The sequence below is a fragment of the Macaca mulatta genome, chromosome 5, assembly GCF_049350105.2.
Source record: "Macaca mulatta isolate MMU2019108-1 chromosome 5, T2T-MMU8v2.0, whole genome shotgun sequence".
Taxonomy (NCBI): domain Eukaryota; kingdom Metazoa; phylum Chordata; class Mammalia; order Primates; family Cercopithecidae; genus Macaca; species Macaca mulatta.
Window position 1 is genome coordinate 55245287 of NC_133410.1, and position 18638 is coordinate 55263924.

The window sequence follows — 18638 nt, forward strand, 5'->3', positions numbered from 1 at the left end:
ATATATTTAGTGACAGGACCTCACTCTCTGTCAGCCAGGCTAGAGTGTAGTGCTGCAAATGTAGCTCACTGTAACCTTGAACTCCAAGGCTCAAGCTATCTTCCCGCTTCAGCCTCCTGGGTAGCTAATGTGACTACAGGTGCACACCACCACACACAGCTAATTTTAAAATTTTTTTTAGAGATGGGAATCTCACTATGTTGCCCAGGTTGGTCTCAAACTCCTGGCCTCAAGCTGTGCCCCCACCTCAGCCTCCCAAATCTCTGGGAATACAAGTGTGGGCCACTGTGCCCAACCCAACACAGAGGTCTTATGTGGAAGAAAAGACAAGGTACAAACTGGGAGAACATATTTGTAACATACATCCGATAAAGAACTTGTATCCAAAATACATAAAGAACTCTTAAAACTCAATATGAAAATAACAACCCAATTTAAAAATGGTTGAAAGATCTCAATAGGCATCTCACCAAAGACGACACAGAGGTGGCACATGAAAAGACTCTCGACATTGTATGTCATTAGAGAATTACAAATCAAAACAATCAGATGCCACTACACAACCTGTTAGAAGGGCTCAAATCCAAAACACTGACAACACCAAATACTGGTGAGAATGTGGAGCAACAGGAACTCTCATTCACTGCTGATATGAAAGCAAAATGGTGCAGACACCTTGGAAGACAGTTCTGCAGTTTTTTTTTTTTATAAAGCTAAATATCTCTTACTATATGATCAAGCAATTGCACCCCTCGGTACTTAACCAAAAGAATTGAAAACATGTCCACACAAAAACCTCCACATGAATGTTTACAGAAGTTTTATTTACAACTGCCAAAACTTGGAAGCAACCAAGATGCCTTTCAGCAGGTGAAATAAATATTCTATACATGGAATATTACTCAGTCCTAAAAAGAAATGAACTATCAAGCCATGAAAAGACATAGAGGATCCTTAAAGGCATATAGCCAAGTGAAAGAAGCCAGCCTGAAATGGCTACATACTGTATGATTCCAACTATAGGACATTCTAGAGAGGGCAAAACTATAGAGACAGTAAGATCAGTAGTTGGTGGGGAGGAAGGTATGAACCGCCAGAGCACAGAGGATTTTTAGGACAGTGAAACTACTCTATCATACTGTAATGGTAGACATATGACATTATACATTTATTAAAATCCATAGAACTATATGACAGAAAGAGTGAACCCTAATGTAAACTACAAACTTCAGTTAATAATAATGTATCAATATTCATTCATCAACTGTAACAAATACACATACTAATACAAGAGTGAGACCTTCTCTCTCTCTCTCTCTAAACAAAACAAAACAAAACAAAACAATTAGCCAAGGTGGTGCTGTGCACCTGTGGTCCCAGCTACTCAGGAGGCTGAAGTGGGAGGACTGCTTGGGTCCAGCAGGTCAAGACTACAGTGAGCTGAGATCACAGCATGGTTCTCCAGCCTGGGCAACAGAGCGAGATCCTGTCTCAAAATAATAATAATAATAATAATAATAATAATAATAACGGAAAGGAGAGAGTAGAAGAGGGGCATATCAGAGCTCTCTGTACTTTCTGCTCAATTTCTCCATAAATCTGAAGCTGCTCTAAAAAGTAAAGTTTATTTAAAAAAAAACAAAAAAAAAACCTCAAAGGCCAGGCGCAGTGGCTCACGCCTGTAATCCCAGCACTTTGGGAGGCTGAAGCGGGTGGATTGATTGAGGTCAGGAGTTTGAGACATCCTGGCCAACATGGTGAAACCCTGTCTCTACTAAAATACAAAAATTAGCCAGGTGTGGTGGCATGCGCCTGTAATCCCAGCTACCAGGGAAGCTGAGGCAGGAGATTTGCTTGAACCTGGGAGGCAGAGGTTGCAGTGAGCCGAGATCATGCCACTGCACTCCAGTCTGGATGACAGAGTGAGGCTCTGTCTCAAAAAAGAAAAAAAAAAAAAAAGTCCTCAAAAGTCCCCAAACCAACTGTAACATTAAAGGTTCTATGGTTTAAGTGATGTTTGTGTGCGTGTGTGTGTGCGGTGTGTGTGTGTTCATGTACAAATACTTAAGCACATTATAGAAAGACAGGAGACAGAAACAAAACATGGGATTACCTGAATTATTTGGCAAATTACAGGCGAATGAAACATTTAGCTACAATTGTTTAAAATGAATTTGTTCGTATTTTCAAACTTTAGGTCCTTGCATGACTGTCTGATTTCTGCCTGGTTTCTTTTCTGTGCTGCTGATACTCTGCTGCTGTTTGCTTTCTTCTGGTTCTCTTTCACTGTACACTCTGCTCCAATGATATAAATGCTGATTATCATTGGTCTTAATATAATACTAACAAACCGCCACCACCCTGTGTTGATCACTAAGTACTTCACATGCTCTCTGTTTCTGTTAATCTTCATAACACCCTATGAGTACTTGGCATTATTAGTATTTTAGTTTTACAGATATGAAAATGAATGCTTTAAGACTTAAAGAACTTGTCCAAATATACAAAGCTAGTAGGCAGCATGAGATTCCAGCCCTGTTTGATTCTAGAACCCTGTGCTAGAGCCCTGCTCTATACTGCCTCCTGTGGGTGGGTGTGTTCATGTCCATACACAAACAGATGTGCACTTATGAATATACACCTCTGAGAGCATATGTCTGCAGCAATGCTTCATAAATTTGGTGTTGTGGGTTCAACCTTCATAAGGTTTTCACATTTAAAGTAATTGAAACCATAATTTAGATAAATCGCTTCCTAATGCCATAATGTCTCACTTTGACAGGTGCTGTTTCAACCATGAGGCTGAGACCATTGTTGGGATTTTCTCACACTTTAGGTGCTATGTAAATCAGCTGAAAGAAAATTGGTGAGATATGGTTTAAATCACTTTCTCTCTTACACATAGCTATGAATATATCTCCTCTTTGACTTTACCATCTTTATGATAAAAGTCATGAGCCTTCTACAAAGAGAAAGCAAGGTGTGGCCTCATTAGGTCACATAGTGATTAATAGTTTGGCAGCTTTTCCAAGGTGGCAAGGCTGAAGTTGCAGCAATCACTTTCTTTTTTTAATCCTGAGACTGATACTCATTTGTTAGTTTAATTCCCATCTCTAAAGACAATTCTTCTGTATCATGCTTCCTATTTAATTTAGAAGCTAACAAAAGAAATATTTATTCTTTGGAGTCCAGAAGAAAATAAACCTGTTCTTTAAAATGGAGACACTTATAATGGAAATAAATATTGTATGTCGGATGATGTATCAGAATGCCTTCTAATGTCAAAATTGTGAAACCTGACCAAAACACCTCCACTTACTGATTCAAATAAGTTTTCTTTGTTGTTACATCATTATGTATGCTTTTATGATCTTGGTTAAACATTACATTGCTTGGTGGCAATGAAAATGTAAAATGAACAAACCATCTCATAAGGAAAATTGTGAACTGATTGTCTCAGTTTGGTTATTTTTAAACTCCCTAAAAATTATTATTGAGCATGCAGATTACTGGGGAGTTAAAAAATAAAAAATAAAACCTTACATCTGCCAAAGTCAACAGAGCTTTCCGGAAGTCACCAGATGTTTCCGAACTAATGTCATCTCCAAGACTCTTCTTGTATACTGAAACCAAATCAGAATGAAATTAAGCCTTGACAAACTGAAAAATACGATTATAAAACAGAAAAGTTTAAATGCCAACACTAGCAAAGAATGGGTATGTGATAAGACAAATCTTGCCCTTTAATTTCTTCATGCTTTTCTGTTGTGAGATGGTACATTCTTCTTGTAACTCTTACTGCACTGTGTTGTGGTAAATGCAAAAGAATAGAAAGAGTTGTCATTCTGGAGCAAATCATGGTTTATTTCATCTGACAATGGCACTAAGGGATGCATAGTGGAAAAGCTGGGGTGGATGAGCTACTAGTTTGCCTTTCAATTTCCATTCTGACCATCTTCCATACTAAGAGAACCCTAACCTTAAGCAAGATACAATGCACACAGCTTAAAAACTATATTCCCAGCTTTCCTCTTAGCTAGTGCAGTCCTATAACTTAGTTCTTCACAATGAAATGAAGGCAGACAAATATGACTTTGCTGGGAAATCTCCTTAAAGGGATGGGACCACGTTCATCTTAGTCCTTCCTCCATTTGACTGCCTTACATGTGAACTGATATCTGCATCTTGGGCAGCCATCTTGGACTGTGAAGATAAGGACCACTTCCTAGGGATGGCATAAAAGTAATCAAGAAGAAGCCTGAGTTCCTAAAAGCTTTTAGTAGCTGTCATACTAGTCCTAGAATTGCCAATGTCTAGACTTCTACATATGATTAAAATAAACTTCTACTTTTTGTAAGCCACTGTAATTTTTCTGTTTTATTGAATCTAACCCTAATCGCAAGGAATATAACTAAACTATATTTTTTAGTATCTCCCAAAAGTAAGAAAGCTACCTCAAAACATGCCATCTCCCTTTACAAATGCCAATTGTGTGTTCATGTATTTCAGTACTGACTAGATGTAGCCCCTTTTGCATGACCTGTGATGTGTGGTGCCCATCAGTCTTAAATCTCTGTCTGCCCCATCCATGGGGTGGTGATTCTCTTGGAGCCACTATACACCTGGTTGTAGGTGACACCATGTGGCTATTTGAACTCTGTCTTTATCATTCTCAAGAACTCTATAAATTATCCATAATAGCCATGAGAATTCTCATCTGTTTAAACCAATGAAAGACAATTATAGAAAGTGATATGAGATTATCCAATAGCAAGAACTGCATTGAGATGGAAACTTCTTCAGCATGATTTTAGTAAGTCTCCTTTTTATGAAATCTAATTTTTCAAAGCAATTCATATAAGCAAAATCCACCAAAAATGTGTGTTATTTTTCTAAATAATAATATTTAGTAGGCATCATTAAACCTAATAGTTGTGATATTGTTACATCTATCCTTCATTCTGGCTAGATAAAAACTTTAAATTTGAAAATATCAAGTAAAAGAATGAAGCTGCCATTTGTTAGAACTTGGGGAAGTATTTTATAATTTTGGAATTATTTAGATGAGACTCTATAAGTCATTTCACACAGCCTCTCCCTTTTCATGAAATATTTTGTGGGAAATTAGACTAAAATATTATTTCAATCTAAGCTGACAACTACTTTATGCATTTTGAGGCACAGTAGAGTATAAAATTAAATAGAGTATTTTAACAATACAGGTGTCTGGACTAGAACTTTGAGTTCCTGATACCTGTTTCAGTGTTCCCTCACACACCATTGACTTTAGAATACTGAAAAAAGTTAAGAATTTAGATCTCTATTTATTTAGACCCTATTGTGCCACTGTACCAGATACGCTATACAAGACGTCTGGTCCCTTTATGAGGGCCAACTTGATCGTGACTTCCTGAACCCATTGTATCTTCTGTCTTAGAGAAGGAGTGACACAGAAAAGGAGACAAAGACAACAGAATAATAAAGAACTGAAAGACTCCTAGAAATAATGAAGAAAACAGTAGCCAAGAATAACCAAAAACTATGCACAAATATTTATAAGCCTTGGGTAGACAAACACCATGTGGTAAGGGAAGGGATGTTACTTGCTGGTGTCAAGAACATGAGAAGCAAAAAGGAAGAGGAATCGTTACTGTCATGGAAAACATCAGCACGGGAAGCAATGGATGCCTGCGGCCGAGAGACTGACAACATAGCTGGGTCCCTCAGGTGGTGCTGTGACTTGAATCTCTGTAAAGCTTGGCTATGCATGATTGAGACAATTTCCTTCTTGATCTTCTTGTGTATCATTAATCTCTAGTAACCAAGGTAACCTTGATGCAGTTGTATCCCTTGTAGCCTCAGAGAGCATTACTCACATAGAAATTGAGGCTCTGGTAACTTTGTGCTATTATCATTTGTCATATCTTCACAACACTATCCTGAATGCTAAAAGTTTCACTTGGCTCTTAAGACCTTAACCTCAATTTTGAGGACACTCATTTAATAAATATTTGCACTTATCTCCCCCACTGTTCTTAGAACTGAGGATACAGTAGTGAACAACATAGACAAAAATCTTCATCCTCATAAAGCTTACATCCTGGAAGTGTTTGTACCTAAATGCTGGGCTCCAGGGATCTGTCACAGGGCAGGTCCACTAGGGGAGCAGTGACTCTCCTAAGAAACACCAGAAAATACCAAGCCAACTTGGGATACAGTGCATTGCTCTGATGATGGGTTTTGTAAAATACGTAAACCTTGTTGAACTGAAATATTTTAAACGCCTACAACATACCCTTTGTGCATTAATGATGAAGCAGTTCTCTTGTCTACTTCTTTCTGTTCCCACTCCCTTTTAGGTTCCACCAGTAGTAGGGAGTAGAGGGGGACTGGAAGGCAGGAAGTGGAAAGAAGTGCAAGATATTTGATGGCTATTCATATCAGTGTCAACCCAGTGAAGGTCGTTCACCTTGACAGCAGCAATGGCTCTAGTTCCTAGAACAAGTCACTTTCCCTCTTTTCAGAGGTCTGAACTCCTGCTCCTTAAGCCTCTGCTCTGAGCCCCTAAGGTACCAACATCAGCCAGGTATATCCCTCTTCTAACTTCCAGTTTCTGACAAACTCAACCTCTTTCCTCTGTTGTCTCAGGTCTGGGGGGTTATACTCTGCATGAATCCCTTTGTTCCCCTTTTCCTTTTTTAGTTCTCTGAAAGGTGTTTAGCAATTCTTTTTTTTTTTTTTCCAAGACAGTGTCTCAGTCTGTCACCCAGGCTGGAGTGCAGTGGCATGATCAAGGCTTACTGGGGCCTCAATCTCTTAGACTCAAGTGATCCTCCCACTTCAGCCTCCTGAGGAGCTGGGACTGTAGGCGTGCACCACCACACCCGGCTAATTTTTGGTATTTTTTGTAGAGACGGGGTTTTGTCATGTTGCCTGGGCTGGTCTTAAACTCCTTGGCTCATGCGATCTGCCCACCTCAGTCTCCCAAAATGCTAGGATTATAGGCGTGAGCCACTGTGCTCAGCTTAAGCAATTCTTTTGAGACGGAATCTCACTCTGTTGCCCAGGCTGTAGTGCAGTGGTGCGATCTCGGCTCACTGTAACCACTGTCTCCTGGGTTCAAGCAATTCTCCTGCCTCAGCCCCCTGAGTAGCTGGGACTACAGGTGCGTGCCACCACGCCCATTTAATTTTTTTTGTATGTTTTAGTAGAGAGAGGATTTCACCATATTGGCCAGACTGGTCTCAAACTCCTGACCTTGTGATCCGCCGGCCTTGTGATCAGCCTCTTAAAGTGCTGGGATTACAGGTATGAGCCACCGCGCCAGACCCTTTAAGCAATTCTTTTTTTTAATTGTTTTTTTATTTTTGAGACAGAGTCTTGCTCTGTCGCCCAGGCTGGAGTGCAGTGGTGCAATCTCGGCTTACTGCAACCTCCGCTTCCAGGGTTCACACCATTCGCCTGCCTCAGCCTCCGGAGTAGCTGGGACGATAGGCGCCTGCCACCATGCCCGGCTAATTTCTTTTTGTATTTTTAGTAGAGACGGGGTTTCAACGTGTTAGCCAGGGTGGTCTCGATCTCCTGACCTCGTGATCCGCCTGCCTTGGCCTCCCGAAGTGCTAGAATTACAGGCTTGAGCCACCGCGCCTGGCCAGCAATTCTTTATATCACATTTTATCTGTCAAAATATCTAGTGCTGTTTCTGTTTTTCTGATTAGAACCCAATTAGCACATCAATAACAAAATAGTTACCTGTCACTGAAGTATTTACCTTCTAACAAGAATTTCCCAAAGCAACCTCTTTAACACCCACCTGAGGACCAATATGTACTCCTTCTTTGGACCTCTCCCATTGCAAAAGCTCCTGTGACACAACTGACCTCCGTGAGACACAAACAGAGAAACTGTGGCTTCCTTAAAGTACTTGGAGAAGGTTCTATGGGGCTGCTGAATAGTAAAGAATTGGGCTGGTCTTATTCCTGATTCCTGGGAGGTAAACTCTAAATCCTTTGGATTTCCCAAGTCATAGGTGTGTCTTTATTACTCATGGTTGGTCTCTTGGACTGCAGCTCAGTTATGCTAACAAGATGACTTAGAATAAAGGCTGGTCACATTAGAAAGATCAACCATATGATTAAAAGGTTGAGGCTTTGAGCCACAATATCAGCCTGACGTTTGGGGAGTGTAGGGGGACTGGAGATTGAGTTCAATCACATGAACAATGGTTCAACCAATCATGCTTATATAATGAAACACCAATAAAAACTAAGGCTACTAATAATCAACTGAGCTTGCAGGTTGGTAATGATATATCAATGTGTCAGTAGAGTGGAAGCTTCCACTGGACCCTTCCCAATATCTCCCTATGCAGTCTCTGCATTTGATTGGCCCTGATTTGTTTCCTTTATGATAATACCGCATTTGTCAATATAGCACTTTCTTGAGTTCTGTGTCATTCTGGTGTGCTATTGAACCTGAGAGAGTAGTGAGAACCCTGAATTTGTAGCCAGTCGGTTAAAAGCATGTGTAGTCTGAAAACACCTGAGCTTGTGGGCTGGTGTCTGAGGTGAAGGTAGTCTTGTGGGGACTGTGACCTTAACCTGTGAAGTCACACTAACCCTGGGTAGTTAGAGTCAGAATTGCATTGCAGAGACTTTCTAACTTTACACAGCCAGCAGACTATTAGGTCTTTTAACTAATTCTATTGAATCCTCATGCTCAACACATCCTCTAAATTAATCTAATTTCCCACACCAAAAATCGTGGATCTAATCTGAGTGATTTTTAACACCTCATAATAAAATATGATCTGAGTCTCTTCCATTGATGAAAATGGTTAATTCAATTAATGAGAGATTGCTGAGAGCAAAATCCACTGCAGCTATAATATTATGAACGTAAAGCATTAATGCTATTGTTATGTAGCAGTATCTAGCTCAGATCATATTCCAATTTTTCCTGGAAACCCATAGTCTTCAGCTGATTTTAGAATGTATTCTCCTTTCTATAAGTCTTGTCTTCTCAAAATGCCTCATGAAGAGATTGGGAGGATTCTGGGAAAAGCAACATTGGCTTGAATATGTGTGAACAGTGGTGAAGGTAAGCAGAAAATAAGATACTTGTATAATAGGCTTGAGAGATCTCCTTCATTTGCCTGCTTGTCCTGGTAGTTAAGATTTCAGTCAAGGCATCTTCATTTGTTCCAGCACCCTAAAAAGGAAAAGGAAATCTAATTTTTAGAACACTTAAATAACTTAATCTCATGCCTTTTGGTCTTAATATCTTGTTTTATATAGATGAAATGACAATTTTGAGTAAATCAATACAAGGTTCTCTATTGCTCTAAAGTAGTTTTCTATTTTTCCATATATTTTAGTATTAACATAAATCATCTGGAATAAAGTGACATCAAATTTTTCACTCTAGTGTAAAAATCAATTGAATAATTCTAGAAATATATAGTACAAAAGAAAAAGCCTGTGTCATTCAAGATCAGAAGTGAGAGTCTAACAGGATTAACCCTAGCAACATTCAAACATGCCACTATGTTTAGAAAAGGCTCTACAATACTTTTGAATGAGTTCATCCTTGCATCACTGTACTGGGTCTATCAGCACGTATCATCCTCTTCATACAGGGAGCTTTTCAAATCCTCAGTAATGTGCATCATGGGCCCGGCTGGCATGGGGACTAATTACCCGTCAGCCTTGTTTATATCAAGGTCACTGAATCACACTGTGACTCCAAGAAAAGTAATGTACACTAAGACTTGATCTAATAAGGCCAGTGCAGCATATGAACAGAGACTGAATTCTGTCTCTCTGTAGCTGAGATTCCTAGTTTCCCACAGTACCTCTTTTGTCTTTCTTGCTTAGTAATAGAACCCCCAGCTTGTAACTCGGTACATAGCTACCCAAATAAAGGCTATGTTTCTCAGCTTCCTTTACAGTGAAATATGTCCACATAACTAAACTCTGACCGATAAGATATAGGCAGAAGTACCATATGCATGCTCAGGGAGTATCCTTAGAGTGAGGGAGTGAACCCTTCTTTGTCCTTTACTCTTTTGAGTTGACTGGAATGAAGACATAATGACTGAGTCATGAGCTGCCATCTTTAACCAAGAAGTGAAAACCATGGGTTAAAGAAGGCAGACCCTCAAGATAGTAGGAGCTTGAATCTCTGATAATGGTGGTGCCATCACAGCCTGCTCAGGGCTACTTACTCTGGATTTCTTTTATGTAAAAGAGAAACTGTTCTAATACTTATTGGTGAATCTAATCCTTACAATTACACCTGCTAAACCCTCCCCATTGGGTAGCCATAGAAAAACAATGCTCAGACTTCACTTCAAGAGAATCAGCTGCAAAGAATGCAGTTGGCTAACAGCCTCCAACTGCCACACCTTTAGATCTACTAGAGTTCACACTGAGGTCATGCCCTCTCCAGGTGGCTGTCAGTCAATGACTGTAAACAGCAGGGGTACTGGACTTGCACCCAACACAGAACTCCTCCAAAGGGCAGTCTTTGCTCAGGGGCTCCCCAACAGCCTGCCAAGGCTTTCTTGGAGCTTCACCATGCACTGAGGCTCTTCCTAATCTCAGCCTACTTCCTCTCCTCTCTCTCACAGGTGTCAGGTCTGCACTGCAGTCTGAAGATTCACCCCACCTACCCTGCTCTTCTCCTCTTTATCCTTGACAGGTGTTTCTCACAATAAATCTCTTGTACATCAAATTCCATCTTGCCATCTGCTCCTCAGATGCCCATATGTCCTCCATGGAAAAGAAGATAACTCCATTGCCTGATGACAAGGCAGAATATGGCTTATGCCTCAGATCTAGGCTCCCTTCATTTTCCTCCTTCCTATTAATTAATATGTTGAGCACCCACTTCATTTCAGAAGTTGCTCTAGGAACAGAAGATATAGGCCAAGACCAATGAGGTTCCTTGCCATGGTGGAGGTTTGCCTTTTAGTTAGATGAAAAAAGGTAATAAACAAATGGATTTTAAAAACAGACAAGGCCAGGTGCAGTGGCTTACACCTGTAATCCCAGTACTTTGAGAGGCTGAGGCGGGAGGATTGCTTAAGCTCAGGAGTTTGAGACCAGCCTGAGCAACATAGCAAGACTCTGTCTCTACAAAAATTTTTTTTTAATCAGCCAGGTGTGGCAGTGTGTGCCTGTAGTCCCAGCTGCTCAGGAGGCTGAAGTTGGAGGATTGCTTACCCGGGAAGTTGAGGCTGCAGTGAGCCATAATTGCACCACTGTACTAGAGCCTGAGCAATGAAGCGAGACCTTGTCTCAAAAACAAATAAATAGACAAGATACTTTTAGGCAGTAATAAGTGCAGGTAAGAAAATATATTTGAGTGAATTAATGGAAAATGTCTGGAAGAAAAGCATTCCAGATGGAAGAAACATCATGTATAAATGTCTCAAAACAAGAATAAGCTTATGATGTTCAAGGAGCAGAGAAAAGGTCAGTGTAGCTACAGCATTAATGGGTGAGCAGGAGGGGGTATGATGGTCAGTTTTATGCGCCAGTTTGGCCAGGCTATAATGCCGCTTATTCAATCAAACACTAATCTATGTGTTGCCGTGAAGGTATTTTGTAGCAGTTTATTATTGATTCACTTTAAGTAAGGGAGATTACCTTTCTCGGCAGACCTGATCCAATCAGTTGAAAGGGCTTAAGACCAGAGGTGAGGCTCCTGTTTAGAAGATTCTTTCTGTGGACAGCTTCAGCTTGTGCCCAAGAGTTCCAGCCTGCCTTTCCTGACAGCCTGCCCTACAGATTTTGAACTTGCCTAACCAATCCCATAATCATGTAACCAATTCTTCTTCTTTTTTTTTTTTTTTTGAGACAGGGTCCCAGGCTGGAGTGCAGTGGCAGAGTCGTGGCTCATTGCAGCCTAGACCTGCTGGGCTTAAGTGACTCTCCCACCTCAGCCTCCCAAACAGCTGGGACTACAGACATAAGCCACCATGCCTGGCTAATTTTTTTTTTCTTCTTCTTCTTTTTTTTTTATTATACTTTAAGTTCTAGGGTACATGTGCACAACGTGCAGGTTTGTTACATATATATACATGTGCCATGTTGGTGCGCTGCACCCATTAACTTGTCATTTACATTAGGTATATCTCCTAATGCTATCCCTCACCCTCCCCCCTCCCCACAACAGGCCCTGATGTGTGATGATCCCCTTCCTGTGTCCAAGTGATCTCATTGTTCAATTCCCACGTATGACTGAGAACATGCGGTGTTTGGTTTTATGTTCTTGCAATAGTTTGCTGAGAATGATGGTTTCCAGCTGCATCCATGTCCCTACAAAGGACACTTAAGACCTGGGCTTAAGTAATTCTCCCACCTCAGCCTCCCAAATAGCTGGGACTACAGGCATGAGCCACCACGCCTGGCTAATTTTTAAAAATTTTTTGTAGAGACAAGTTCTCACTATGTTGCTCAGTCTGAGGCTGGTTTTGAACTCCTGAGCTCCAGCAATCCTCCCACCATGGCCTCCAATTCTTTCCAGTAAATTTTTGTTGTTGTTGTTTTGAGACAGGGTCTCACTGTCACCCAGACTGAAGTGCAGTGGCACAATCTTAGCTCACTGCAGCCTCGACCTTCTGGGCTCAGGTGATCCTCCCACCACAGCCTCCCAAGTAGCTGGGACTACAGGAATGCACTACTATGCACAGCTAATTTCTTTTTATTTTTTGTAGAGACAGGGTTTCTCCAAGTTGCCCAGGCTGATCTCAAACTCTTGAGCTCAAGCAATCTACCTACCTTGGCTTCCCAAAGTATTGAGATTACAGGCATGAGTCATAGCACCTGGCCTTACAATAAATCTTTTAACGTCTATGTCCTGCCTATTGGTTCAGCTTCTCTGAGGGAACCCTCACTGATATAAATAGAATTTTAAAAAGTCACCGGGTTAGACAGGACCTGCACTATTGGGTAATGAAGGTCATGATAAGCAGCTTGGATTTTAAGTGTTCAAAGCCATTGGAAATTTATGCAGGTAAATAACATAATCTGATTTTTTAAATAAATTAATAAAAATAATTTTGGCTATTCTGTGTAGAATGAATTTGAGGTGGGCAAAAATGGAGGCAAAGGGACTAGTTAGAAGCCTACTGATACGGACCAGTCAAGAGATGATGGTGGTCAGGCTAGAACAGTAGCAATGGATTTCGAGAGAAGTGCACACATTTACAGTGGATTTTGAAGTAAAACTAATGAACTTGCTGATAGATTTGGGAGTGTGGAAGGGTAAGAGAAAACAAGGGCTCAAGGATAATGCTAGGTTTTTAGCTTCAGTGTTGGGGTTTATGACAGTGCCATTTACTTTCAATGATGACAAACTAGAGAACTTGACTCTTCATGTCAAACAAAGGATATGACAAAATTCTTCCAGCCCAGGAACATTTGGGCTTAAGGTTCTACAACTGTTCCCTATTTCAGAGTCATTCTACCACTGGGAGAGTACAGACCAAAATGGCATCCAAGTCCACCCATCACAAGTGTGCACTGCCAGAAAGTCACTATTTTTGATGACTCGGTCAAACCCCGGGCAGAAATGGCTTGTGGGGGGCTCATACCTTCATGGATTTCTTTAGCTGCTTTGCATCAAAGACTGCTGGTGGAGTCACTAGGGCCACCATGAGATGCTCAAAATGGCCAGAGAGATCACCCTTCAAGTCATCTTTCAGCTCCTAAAATCAAAAAACCAAGGAGAAAAATGTGAAATACTTTTCCTCTCTCTTCCTCTAAAGTCACCTAGTGAAAGATGAACATATGTATCAAAATCAGGCAAAACACGTCCATCCACAGGGAATAAACAGAAGTGTTGAAAATATTTCTATGACTATTAATCTGCATTTTCTAATTACTCCCAAATTGTTCTGTTTTGTAGAGGTTTTTTGAAGGAGAGCCAAATGGGAGGACTTCATGAGTGCCACAGTTAGGAACTGTATTCAAATGCATTTCCTAGGTCCCCCGTGCTTTCAATGCTTAGGTTGGGGTGAGGGAAGAGGAAGAGGAACCCTTATAAATTCACACGCAGCATCACTGGGAGGTGCTCTATTCCTGGGTGTCCTGCCTCTCAGTAACTCCCAAAGAGCTCCAAGAGGAAGGGGAAGGGAGGACAGTGGCTGGCCATGTGTCTCTGGTGAGAACGTGGAACTAGGTGGCATCCGAAGCAATTTTCTGGCAACAAGTAAAGAAAAAAAAAAAACCCTAAGTATGGCAATATGTTAGACTTATTTTTTTTTGACAAATAATAATTGTACTTATTCATAAAGTACATAGTGATGTTTCAATACATATAATGTATGGTAATCAGATCAGGGTAATTGCATACCCATCATCTCAAACATTTAACATTTTTTTGTTTTAGGAATATTCAGTATCCTCCTTGTAGCTATTTGAAACTACATTATTGTTAACTGAGTCATCCTACAGGGCTATGGAACGCTAGAACTTAGCCTCTTACAGACATTACCTATTGATATTGTTTTGAGTACTGTTTTCACACGTAAGTACGGTCCATCTCGCCTGCCTAAAGGGGGGTAACAGGGTTTCTACTTTCAATATTCAATGGCATAATACTGAATAATGTTTGTTCCTGCTCCTGATAATTTTCAGCTCTGAAATAGAGGCTGGTAGCCTCTGAGCCTGCTGCAGCGCCGTGGGCACAGACCGACACTACCACACTCCTGGGGGGTGCAGCAGCAGCACGTTCCTGCTGAAACAAATGGGATGGCGTTCAGTGTTCCCAGCTCTGCTTTAATTGCCACAGTGTTTTTTTCCTCTCTAAATGGTAAATTTCACTACCATCTGTCCTCAATCCAAGCCACGGCAGCCGAATCTTACTTCACAGATCTCATCCTATTCCACTGTGAGAAATGGTTGTTCCCCTCCACCTCCATCTTTCTTCCATATTTTGGAAATACTGAAAGGCCAATAGATCACTCACCTTCTCTTTATGTGAAAGTGTTGTCTTGCCCAGAAGCCAGGCAATTCATTCAATTCAACAAATGTTTTCTGGGCACCTGCTCTGTGCTAGGCCTTTAAAGGTAAGTTAGACGAAGTCCTTATCCTAAGACATTCCGCCCTCATGGGAAACACAGAAATATTCAATGATAAAAATTCAATATTATATGTTAAGTATCTGATAAAGGGAGCTCAGAGAAGGGTGTCTTAATGGAGCCTGGGGGCCTGGAGAACACTTCCAGGAGGTAATTCCTGAGCTGCCTGTGGATGGTCACCAGACCCTCTCAACAGTCTCCATTTGTACCTTTTCCCTCCACGATTCATTATCTACAGCAGCCAAAATAATCCTTTAAAAATAAAAACTGCATTATATTATTCCTCTGCTTACAAACCTCCAGTGGTTCCCTGTAGCCCTTAGAATAAAATCTAAACTCTACCAAGACCCTTTAGCATGTTCTCAACCTCTCTCCAGCCTCATCTCTTTCTTCTGCCCCTTCACTTTCTACGTTCCTGCCATATTGGAATTCTTTATTTCTCACATATTCCCTGCTTCTTTTTGCATCAGGGCTTTTGTATTTGCTGTACCTTAAATACTGTCTCCTGATCAAGCAGAGCAGAACCCCTAGTATTGTTTAGGCTTAGTGGGGAGTAAGGTAACAACCCCTCACTGACATTCTTTCATCACCTTATCTGCAGGAGCCACTCACCAGTCACTGCCTATCATATAAACCATTTTAATTCTTTCATATCACTTATCATATCTGAATTATTTTTATTTACTTGTTTATTATATTCTAATAGAATGTTAGCTCCATGAAAGAAGGCAGGATCTGCTTTCTATACCAGTCTATATCCAATGTCTAGGATATCTCCTAACACAGATTAGTACTCGAAAATAGGCGTTGGACAAAGAAACTGTATAGCAAAGACTAAGTCTTACTTTTTGCTTTTTTTTTTTTTGAGACAGAGTCTTGCTCTGTTGCCGGGCTGGATCAATCTCGGCTCGCTGACGCCTCCGTCTCCCGGGTTCAAGCGATTCTCCTGCCTCAGCCCTCAGCCTCCCGAGTAGCTGGGATTACAGGCATGGGCCATCACACCAGGCTAATTTCTGCATTTCTAGTAGAAATGGGGTTTTACCATGTTGGTCAGGCTGGTCTCAAACTCCTGATCTCAGGTGATCCACCTGCCTGGGCCTCCCAAAGTTACTTGTTCTTATACAGTTAGTTTCTGCTAATTACTAAATTTTCATTTGCTGAATGAATCAAACCTATAACTACATAAGTATTTTAAAATTGAAAGAGAAATAAAAGGTTATCTAAGACAGAATTAGTCAGATAGTTGGCCTGGTAATTCTTTGTTGTGGAGGGCTGCCTTGAGCATTCTCGGATGCTTGTAGCATCCCTGACCTATGCCTACTACACGCTAGAAGTACCCCCCACCATCCTGTTTGTGATCATCAGAACGTCTCCATTCATCCCAAATGTCCCCTGGGGAGCAAAATCACTTCTGGTTTAGAAACCACTGGGCTAAGGCAAACCATATCCTACAAGTGAAGAAACGGAGGCCCAGAAAGACCAAGTAACATGCCCAAAGTCAGTCAGCCAGTTCAAGGCAAAACCGCAACTCAGATTCCAGGCTCCTGACTGGGTGCGCAGGGCATCTTCTGTTACACTCAGCCTGAAACAGAAAACTGTAGGCATAACCGTGTGGGAGCGACCATGGTACATTAACGATCTCTTTACTGCCTGTCATGTGAACATGACCTTACCTTTCCATATGCTGCCTGATATTCCTTAACAATCAGTTGCCGCTGTGCATTTGACCTCTCAGTCAGAATGCTGATGAGCATTTTCTCATCGGTGCCTAAAGGAAACAAAAGTGATTTTACTCAATATTGATGCTCAATATCTGTCTTGACCTAAAGCAAAATGATCAATAGCCTGAGACAAATGCAGAGAGTAAGGCATTTTAATTCCCAGCTTCTTACCTGGTTGGGATCGTTATTTATTTATTTTGTTTGTTTGCCTGAGTTTTGGAAAAGAAAGTTATCTTTATTTGGACAGTTTTGGGGGAAGGAAACAATCATTGTCTAAATACTCCTTTCTGTACATCAGACAAAAGAACGTACTACTTTTGAACTTGACGTTTTTACCTTTATGAGGTTTGGTTACTGTCTTATTGCCTTTTATTTCTCTCCCATAGTTGATATCAAAATATTTCTTCCCTGGAAAACAGGAACTAACCCTTAATGAGAATCTGCCCTGCATGAAACGCCCTTTTATTCATTGCCATAGTTAATATTCACAGGGGCCCGCTGTACTAAAGATGAAGACATGAACTTATCTTCCTTGCCAAAGTCACACAACTTCTGAGTGGTCCAGCAAGAAGTTGAACCCAAATCTCTGACCACAAAACATATATTTCTATCTCTGGTCCACATCTCTCTCATGCATTTCTTCCACATCCCTCCCTCCCTCCCTCCCTTTCTTCCTTCTTTCCTTCCTCCTTCCTCCCTCCCTCCTTCCCTCCCTCCCCCCTCTTTCCTGCCTCCCTTCCTCCCTTCCTCCCTTCCTCCCTTTCTCTATCTCTCTCTCTCCCCACCACCCTCTCTCTCTCATTGCCCAGGCTGCAATGCAATGGCACCATCTCGGCTCACTGCAACCATCACCTCCCGGGTTCAAGTGATTCTCCTGCCTCAGCCTCCCAAGTAGCTGGGATTACAGGCATGTGCAATCATGCCTAGCTAATTTTTTTTTTATTCAGTAGAGATGGGGTTTCACCACGTTGATCAGGCTGGTCTTGAACTCCTGACCTCAGATGATCCACCCGCCTCAGCCTCCCAAAGTGCTGGGATTTCAGGGGTAAGCCACCGCGCCTGGCCTCTCTCATGAATTTCAAACCCATATACAAAATGAATTGTTTGTAAGTGAGAGGTAACATCAGGCCAGAGCTGATGCCGGCCTGCCTGAGAATGACCTCAAGGTCACTCTTATCTTGGTGACTACAGTAGTAAGATAAACGTGGAAAGTTGTGTCTTATTAATTTCCCAGCCCACGATGATACCTGGTTTGGGGAGCTGTGAATTGGCTTGCAGGCCTAGAGCATGCATGACTAGAGAGGTATAAAAGAGCATCCGGAACTCAATGCTCAACTTCTTTGTGTCAAGGTGACCCTCACAGACCTCATCTACTCACTTCCAAGGCAGTGGTACATAACTTACATCAATGATGACGCAAAAGCTTCTGTGTACTTGGTTAGCTGCTGGGCCTCCCAGTGAAAGATGCTGCCTTTCTGTGTCTTTGGTTTTGTATTCTTATACATAGTTAAGTAAATACTGAATCAGATTAAAGTGTGTTTGTGCTCTGTGGGTCTGAGTACCAATGTGGACCCGTCACGTGTGTACCATACCCAGCATCCGTATCAGTACACTACCAGCCACCTCAACTGCACAAGTATCTGAAACTCAGCGTGTTCTGGGTGGACTTTATTGTATTTCCTCTCTGACTTGTCTGTCTTTCTATGTTCCCTCATCCACAACTATGGATATAGTCAGCCAGGCAAAAATCCTGGGAATCAGCTCAGATTCCTTTCTTTATCTTATTCTCTATATTATAGCAATTATCTGTATCTCTTACATTTGTCGTC

General features: G+C 41.3%; 1 protein-coding gene across 3 annotated transcripts in view; it reads right to left on the minus strand.

Moving 5' to 3' along the window:
* ANXA3 (annexin A3) overlaps positions 1-18638 on the minus strand; it is a 61082-nt gene that overhangs the window by 15173 nt on the left and 27271 nt on the right. For all 3 annotated transcript variants that reach the window (XR_001444792.3, XM_015138462.3, XM_028848479.2), the window contains exons 4-7: positions 16762-16856; positions 13601-13714; positions 9120-9210; positions 3544-3623 (exon numbers count right to left, since the gene is read on the minus strand). Coding sequence is in view for 2 of the 3 variants with exons in the window: in XM_015138462.3 (XP_014993948.1) it covers positions 3544-3623; positions 9120-9210; positions 13601-13714; positions 16762-16856 (380 nt within the window). In the remaining variant the exon portion in view is untranslated. The remainder of the gene's footprint in view (positions 1-3543; positions 3624-9119; positions 9211-13600; positions 13715-16761; positions 16857-18638) is intronic.